The sequence below is a fragment of the Diachasmimorpha longicaudata genome, chromosome 1, assembly GCF_034640455.1.
Source record: "Diachasmimorpha longicaudata isolate KC_UGA_2023 chromosome 1, iyDiaLong2, whole genome shotgun sequence".
Classification (NCBI taxonomy): Eukaryota; Metazoa; Arthropoda; class Insecta; order Hymenoptera; family Braconidae; genus Diachasmimorpha; species Diachasmimorpha longicaudata.
Genome location: NC_087225.1, coordinates 5892263 through 5900648, shown reverse-complemented (window position 1 = coordinate 5900648; position 8386 = coordinate 5892263). Strand labels below are relative to the sequence as shown.

Here is an 8386-nt window from a genome sequence, read left to right as displayed (position 1 = left end):
GCGCCTTTCTCCACCGGGTTCAGTACTAACATGACATGAGCCTCTGCTTTAGCTTTTGAAGAATAGAGACCTCTCTCTTCTTGATGGAGAAAGCATGTAGACTACAGCTAGTACAGACCCCGGCGGTGAGAGGCCCCACTGTCGAACTAATAAATTAGAGGGGGAAGTAATCACAATTTTTATTTGACAATATTCGATGATTGGGATATGTACAAACGAGCAAACCTTTATATTTGTGATCTCCAAACGATTTCCTACAAAACTAGCTACAGTTCAATGAAAAAAGTCCATTTTTTTCCGCCCAATATCGTGGGCAAAATTAAAATGATGATTATTACTTATCCATGGAACTACAAACAAAATCAAGAGACCTACAGTAATGTACTAACCTTGCACAATCCTGTCCATTAGTTAGTTTTTCGGGGTATAACCCCTGCTAGCTAAGTACATTGCGGTAATCCCCGAGTGGATAAATAATAACCTTGACTTTCATTTGTGTCAAATAGCTATACTTTAAAGCAACAATTCGTAGTCATTGTATTGTTCATTAGAAAATGATCGTTGTCAGGAATCTGAGGAGATAGTGAGGTGTTCAAAAATGTTTAGATTCTCTATTGTGAGTGATATAAGTTTCTTAACCTAACAGTTTGACGTTAAATCGTACTGCAGTTTTAATCGTAAATATGGAGCAATCATTGATCATGACAGGATACTAATCAGGAGAATCGATAAAATGCCAAATAGTTCAGTCGAAGAGGAGAGCACGGCCTCTCAGCATGCCCTCCAGATTGCTTTTCAGACAATGCAGGAACGATGTCAACAATTGGAAAATCGTTTGGCTGCTGTTGAGGAGGAAAATGTGAGATTGAGAGTGGAGAAAGGTGCTGCGCCAGATCCTGACATTGCTAGTATTGATATTAGCGGTGAAGGAGTAACAATTCAACGACTCCAGGTGACAAAAATTAACACGAAATTTTCAGTATTTAGACGATTTTCATTCATTTTATTAAACAAATTTTCATTCAGGAAAAGGTTGAGGAGCTAACGAAGCAGAAGTCTCTGCTGTATCATCACATTTTGATGGTTGCTGCGGAGAATCGTCAGCTGTGGAATAGACTTACACGTCTGACTCGAACAAACAAAACCCTAGGAAGTAAATTAATCAAAATATCCGACACGTTGAAACAACATCCTGCTGGACAAGCTCTGGAGGCCTCGAGTTATAGGATAACAGAGGTATCACAGGGCCTCCCCAAGGTGCAGGATGATGGAGGATCGCAGGGTGCTGGAGAGCTACAGGGCGATGCCAGCCTTGAGGAGATTTCTCTTAGGCTTATCAATAGTATTATGATGGAAAAGGTGGAATTGGAGCAGCAGTATTCAGAGGTAGAGGCTGATGCTTTCTCCACCCACTTCACGCCGATTATTAGATCATTTTATTGGCCATTATCATCAGTTGATAGATAGATAGATTTGATTGATGTGGTAAAAGGGACTGAATCAACCTAACGCTTAGCTCATATTTCAACAAATAATTCTGAATCTAAGGGAGATATAAAAATTCTCGGAAGATTTAAAAGAATCATACGAGAATTTTTGAAGTAATGAGATTTAATTTGTTCAATTTGTTTTGAAGTAATGAGATTTAATTTGTTTTTATGAAAATGTTTCTAGATGGTGGCGTTACAAAATGGTGCTGACATGAACATAAGAAAAGTCGGTTTTGCGTATCCAGACGAGGGAAATAATGATTCTCTCCAACAGCTCAAGCAACATGAGTCTAAATTACTTGACATTAAGGATGCCCTACTCTCACAGCAAACAAAACTGAAGAAAGTTTTCCAAAATTTGAAACGAATCAGAAGAGGTAGGTTCAGTAGCTTGAAATTCACAAGTGTCTTTATGAGTAATTTATATGATGATAAAAGAACTAATTGAATAATTTTTTCTTTCAAACACGTGTCAGCAAGCAAAAAAGTCTGTCAAACAGGCACGCAATTTGATTCTGATGATAGCTTGAGAGAGAATGGTGCCACCCAGACGAGTCTACTGCCCACTGTAAGCCTGGAATCGGACAAAATCGAAGGTTTTGTGAACAAAATTCCAGATGATGGCCAGATCTGTCCAATGTGTGGTGCATTCTTTGGAAAGTCAGTCCCCTTCGAGACTTTCCATCAACATGTTCTCTCACACTTCTCCACAGGATCTCCTCCAGGGTTTGAATTGTTACCTTAGTGACAAGGAAATCCGAAGTAAATCATTCGAGACATTCGACGATTGTGATAAAAATGACAAGAAAATAACTAACATTTTTAATGATAACACAATTTCTAAGAATTAGGTTCCTATAATTGATAAATCAGAATAAGTTGATCAATTTACTGAAGTAACCACTTACAAATATGAATTGATGAGTGACATCTGCGTATCCATTTCCTTCTTATTAAAAAGAAATTTAATGATCTATAGAGCATAATTGAGAGGAAATAAAGAACGAAATGCTATTTTTAGACAGAGAAAGATATAATTCTAATGTTTGAAAACGAAGTTCATTATTAAAATATTACAAATAGTTTCTTTAAGCTAATTGATCAGGTTTAACATCATTGATCTCGGCAGGTTCCTGAGTGGTGGGTTGCATTAAATTCGAGTGGAACCAGGCAGGTCTTTTCTTCGGGAGCTCAACAATTCTCTGCCCTTTCCAGTATTCAGCTCCTTTCGATTCTTTCTCTCCTTCATAGAGGACAACTACGTTCTGCTCCACTGGTTCCAAACCAAGATTTTGTTGAATTGCGTCTTGAATTTCTGTTGTTTCAGCTTTCACTCTTCCATAGCAGTGATCTAAAATAACCAATTAGTAATGATTTAATTAATGAAATTGTTGGCAAAGGAAAATGAGCAAATTGATTACCAAAATGTCAATTTCCAACAACAGTTTTTAAAATATTATTACACTACTAGAAATGTTATGTTCTGAACTATAATTAATCCCTTGGAACTAACAATATTTTTTGGAGCTATTCAACGGTTACAATAACAGGAAAAAAAATTCGCAGTTTTAATGACTTTCAACATGAGAAGGTTTATTAAAATTTAATAAAGTTTCCTGAAAATTATAAATAGTTTTCCTGAGCAGAATTCCGTAGCAAAAATATTCCGGTTTTTTTTTTATCTAAAAAATGTTTCGATAGATTCTTCTACAAGCCTTTGCTCCTGCTATATCTGACGCAACGAATATTTATTTACGATCCAAAACGTGAAAATTTCAAAGTTCATAGTTTGTCACAGTGCTGGCTAATAAATGAATACCATAATTTTCTACTCACGGCAGAGGAGACCGGGCTCATGAGGATGTCCACAGGCAGCACAATAAAGAAGATTCTTCGGCTTAAGCATCTTCCAAATATAATCAGGAGAGCCAAACCTCCTGGTCATTCGTTTCTCCAAGCTCCTTCTGTGCTTTGGCACAGCCCACAGAATTCCATCCCCTATGATATCCTTCAGGGAACGTGACGCTTTAACTCCATTAAAATTGTCTGCAGTAAATCGCTGATTACTCAATTGTATACTGCAGAGTGCTCCTGTATTAATAAATCAAAACATGTAGCAAGTGGAATCAATGAATCCAACTGATGAGAATTGGAGGTTATCTATTTAGTTCGGCTGCTCTTAGAGTTTAATGTAATTGTCAACAATTATATCTAATTACCTGGGGGAAATCTAGGTCCAAAGAATGATGCGATGAAGTATTCACACTTCGTCAATACTATATTCAATCGATTTATTAAATTTGAAACCATGATGATCGATGATAGAGGATTCACTCAAAAACGTTCCCAGCACCCGGAGCCGGAGGAATGCTCCAAGGAGTTCTCAATGTTTTTACCGACGAAGCAATCTAAAGCGCCCGCCAATGTTTCTTACCGACATTCGTTCTATGCAGGAGAGAATTTATTCTAGCTTATCGAAGCTATGGATTATCATTATTATCAAGAATTATTGAAGATATGTATGACAAATTAATCGTGCGTACGGAAAATATTGAAAAAACCGTGTGATCTGCGAAACAGCGATGATAAGCCCATGTTAGTACGAGACCCCGATCGGGTGGCGTTAGTGTCAAAGATGGCGGTCGCCCATCGACCGCCGCGTTGCGTGCGTGCAACGCGGCATCGACAGTCATCAAGTTAACAGAGTTACCTTAGGTATTAACAGGCAAGCGACAAAAACAGCGAAAGGAAGGAGAAGAGGAAGACGAAGAAGAAGCGGAGGAGAAGAAGAAGACATCAACAGAGACAGCGCTGCACTTCAGCCGGTGTCCCGATAAGGTGAAGTCAGAATTGCTAATTTCATGGAGGTTGTTTCTGTGTTGTTTTTCAATAGATTTTCTCCACGTGTAAGTTCATCTTAAGAGACGAAAACAACCCTGTTCGAAGGGGGATAGCTAGTCTTTCGAAATTAAAATTAAAAATGATGAAACTCGAAGAAGAGTGATATAGTAATGGTTTCTTGGTGCAGAGAGGTGCTTAAGAATTCGTGTAAAGTTATTGAGCTTTCAGACAGATTGATATTTGGCTGGAATCGTGTGCCCCTCAAATGCCACCAGGACCATCAGACTCACAAGAAACGCGAAAAAAAAACATTCTTCTCCCCGGCAGGCAAAGGCCACATTTTGGATTTTTTTGGGGAGGAAATCGATTTTGCTAAAATTTAATTTCTCCGTCAGTAAAAGTTTTTTTCCGGACCCCTAAACGCTCCCAGGTGCGGAGGAAACGCGAGAGATTTTTGTTTCTTTTGCGTCGGTGACCGGGGGGTTGGTCTTGGATTTTTTCAGCGAAGAAAAGTGACTTTCACCAAAAACGGGGAATTTTTCTCCGCGTTTGAGAGTCCTAAGCGCCAATAATCCCTTAGGGGTTGGAGAAACGCGAAAAAAACATTTTTTTCCGCCTCGGCGGTCAGGGGGTTGACCTTGGATTTCTTCTCGACTACCAGGGGAAAGAATTGCTTTTTCCGATCCCTTTCCAATGCCCCTCTAAGACCCGAGAGTCTTTCCTTAATTGATCTTAATTATTTCGGTGCATTCCAGGCTTTTTCTAATAAGTTTGTCATCAGAAATCGACTCTCCAAATAATTTCGAATTGATTAACAATTTTTTAGATGATTTATCATTATATTTGTTTGCCAACTATCATTCATTAATAATAAATCGACTAATTTTCACCAAATCTGAAAACCGTGTTCCCAAATATCCCCAAATGACCCCCAAACGAACGATCATAATTAGAATAAATTTTTATGATTAATTTTTCAGCTACTCAGCACTAGAGGTTTCCTCTTTGCCGATCTCTCCATTCTATTCACAAGATGGCGTCTGGCTGTCGGATGGAAATCCTGCCTTCTACAGACGCCCGACGTTATCGACAGTTTCTCCTCAGCTTCCCCGTGAAAATCATACCCACGTGGTGCTTAGATCGATAACCATGTCAACCTCTATAGCAGCAATCAACGTCCGCTGCCCCAGTCCACCTTCCAGACTCAAGTGAAAGACAAGCTCAGCAATGAAACCCCAGTGGTGGTGGTAACGACGTCGTCGAAGAAGGGGGTACAAGCATCGCACGTGGATGGTTTAAATATCCTCAAAATACCACTGAAGTGGGGAGGGCACGATATAACCATTAAGGAGAGGGACAATTTGATGGGTTAAAAGGGTAAAAGTGGGGCTCAAACCAAAGTGTTCAACCATTCGTTGTGTTATAGCGTTGAAAGTCACTACGAGTGGTACACCAAAGTGTTCCTCAGAACAGTTTTCGCTATGGCGTGTATAGGGTCGAGTAGGCTGTGTGCACGGGTTGAGAAATTGTGCCAACAATCGGTTAAATTTATCCATTTCAAGAGGAGATTTACCACTGACTGTGTTAAGTTTCATCAGGATAATCAACCGTCTTTCAACCAGTTTTTGCAACAATGTAAAGTAAGTGATTGAGATTATTAATTCATTGGATTGTTCATGTTATCAGAACCCTATCAAAATTTGGTTTTCCTCCTTCAACTGATGCAGGACCGTAGGTACAGCAAATTTTTTTCCCATATTTTTTGCAAAGTTTTTGGGACAGGAGGTTTGGGAGAGAATGCAAATCAGTCGAGGTATTTTTTATCACTTTTTTCGAGTGTTTTCAGGGAGTGTCATGTCAAGTTTCTGTCATGTTTTTTAAAGGTTTAGGGGTTTTTCATGCCGACATAACCTAGGTGCTCGAAATATACTGGGGTTCTCCATCGTTCATAATTTAGCCTTCTGCACTGCAAATTTTTATTATGCCCTTTTTTTTATTTTGGAGATTTTTACGATTTTTGGGGACCGTTTTTTGAGGATTTTTTGGCTCGGATCAGATAAATTATATAATAGTGGGTGAGGAGTGACTGGGTTAACGATCGATTGTGGCAGTCTGACGAGTTTAAATTGCGCGAAATAGAATTTGAATTTTTGCGGTTTTTCCGACGCTCGAGTGATAATTTTTTGATAGTTTTGTATAGAAAAAAGTATATGGATTGGGTCTGAGAGCGAGTGAGGCGCGTGAAAGTGTTGGATTTTCAGGTGAAAACTGGGAAACGCTCCGGTGACACTCGCGGGCACTGGAGAGTCAGCTGTTTCGGGCTGCGCACGGGACAGGCGGGAATAGTGATTCATGTTAGTGATTATTTTTTGACCTAGTAATTTCAGAGGCGTTTGAGAGGCGCAGGGGTAGTGTGAGAATTTTTCGGAAATTTTTTGAGTAGTTTTTTGAGCGGTTTTGCATCGGACTGAAGGTGAAAACGGAGTTTTAGTGCTTTCCTGACTGTTGATGCGTAGGAATCGCGGGAGAATCACGCGCATGCGCGAAATTCGAAGGGACTTGGTTTAACGACATGTTTGGAGTGAACTGAATGTTCCGATGAAAAATGCCATTGATTTTCTAGAATTTACTGCGGAACGAAAGACTGATTCAAAATTCGGAGATTCAGTGATTTTTACAGGAATGTCCAGTCACATTATCAATCATTTTCGGTGATATCGTTATTAACTGTGATTGCAATGTTCCTGATTGTCGAATGAGGATTGTGAATGACAAAAATGAGGAATTTATTCTAAAAATAAATTTTTTCGATGTTGGTTTTTGGAAGTTATACTAGAAAACAAATCTTCTAGGGAATTTTGTAGGACAAAACAAAATTCTGTTGATATTCTCTTCGTCAGTCATTCATTACCACTAGAATTGTTTAATTAAGAAACGTAAATTTAACTGAAGTTATTTCGATGCATATCTTTACGTTAATATTGGCCGTTACATAAATATTTGAAAAACAAGTTGTTCAAAAAAATATATCAGGAGATATCGTTTTTGAAAAATCAGAAATTTTATCTTTTTCCATATAATAAGTGTTCTATTGGAAATGGATGACAAACTATCGGAAATCCAATTTTATTTCACATGTTTTACAGTCATTTTTTATGTTCGTGTGATCGTCATTCATTATGTGTCAGTTGCAAATAATTACCGGATTTCTAATATTCCTTCCAACCAATTACTGTGGTGATATTCGCCTACGGTTTTGTAATTTTAAATTGTAATTGACAATCGTATGAATATCTTGAAATGGATTTACTGAATGAGAAGATTGACAAATTACTTTGTCCAGAAAATTTACATACAAAAGAGTGGCTCGTGACATTTTTCTCTACAATCCTTCATTACATTAATCATAGTGCAGTAAACGAAAATAAAATTCTCGATTTCAGTATTATCATTCAAGGAAATGTCAACCGAAGTTCGAATATCTTGAGAATTCGTCAATTTGCAGGACTATCGCACAAAATAAATATTTTTCTCAATTTTTCTTCAAATTCACTGTGTGAATAATTTCACACTAAAATATTACAATCCGTTTCTCTTCGATCACTTCATGTGACGTGAGTTTATGGCAAATTGTTAAGACCACTCGTTGATAGTCTGTCTGTTGAGAAAAATTATTATAAAACCACACCTTCTCGGGAAATCTGCGTAATTCCGAAAATTCATACTTTATCGTTTACATTTTTGTAATTGAATGAAATATTAACTCAGAACGGTTCATTGATAACATTCATCAGAGAATTTGAAAATGTGAAATTCAGTTAATCCTATTTTTAACCACATCATGACCAATCCGCCATAAATATTGAAATAAGCGAAATTTATCATTTTTTGTGGTAAAAATGTTTCCGATATTTCAAAAAAACGAAAGTCACCTATTTTCTCCTTCCTTGGGGCGCGCCATGGGGCATGCGTTGGAAAGTGGGATGATATTTTGAAACTCCCCAGTTTGGAAGACGTTATGGACAGCCTTCTAAATGACCTAGGGGCCTCGCCAA

General features: G+C 38.1%; 3 protein-coding genes across 5 annotated transcripts in view; 2 read left to right on the top strand and 1 right to left on the bottom strand.

Moving 5' to 3' along the window:
* Positions 1 to 164: 164 nt before the first annotated feature.
* On the top strand, positions 165 to 2760 carry Spn-f (spn-F). Of its 3 annotated transcripts, none has more exons than XM_064123605.1 (5): positions 165 to 952; positions 1027 to 1386; positions 1675 to 1867; positions 1967 to 2252; positions 2620 to 2760. In XM_064123605.1, the coding sequence occupies exons 1-4, from the start codon at positions 734 to 736 to the stop codon at positions 2233 to 2235; spliced, it is 1041 nt and encodes a 346-aa protein (XP_063979675.1). In that variant the 5' UTR covers positions 165 to 733; the 3' UTR covers positions 2236 to 2252; positions 2620 to 2760. The 3 variants fall into 3 exon arrangements, with proteins under 3 accessions (XP_063979675.1, XP_063979683.1, XP_063979666.1); XM_064123613.1 differs by lacking the exon at positions 2620 to 2760 and having other exon boundaries at positions 168 to 616; positions 709 to 952; positions 1967 to 2527; XM_064123596.1 differs by lacking the exon at positions 2620 to 2760 and having other exon boundaries at positions 171 to 952; positions 1967 to 2527.
* On the bottom strand, positions 2505 to 4045 carry LOC135163807 (large ribosomal subunit protein bL32m). The gene is made up of 3 exons (XM_064123624.1): positions 3710 to 4045; positions 3327 to 3581; positions 2505 to 2841 (listed from the first exon to the last, which is right to left on the bottom strand). The coding sequence occupies exons 1-3, from the start codon at positions 3798 to 3800 to the stop codon at positions 2579 to 2581; spliced, it is 609 nt and encodes a 202-aa protein (XP_063979694.1). The 5' UTR covers positions 3801 to 4045; the 3' UTR covers positions 2505 to 2578.
* A 127-nt stretch (positions 4046 to 4172) lies between these two features.
* LOC135163772 (all trans-polyprenyl-diphosphate synthase PDSS1) overlaps positions 4173 to 8386 on the top strand; it is a 40764-nt gene continuing 36550 nt past the window's right edge. The window contains exons 1-2 of the mRNA XM_064123561.1: positions 4173 to 4328; positions 5312 to 5971. Of these exons, the coding sequence (XP_063979631.1) occupies positions 5813 to 5971 (159 nt within the window). The 5' untranslated portion in view covers positions 4173 to 4328; positions 5312 to 5812. The remainder of the gene's footprint in view (positions 4329 to 5311; positions 5972 to 8386) is intronic.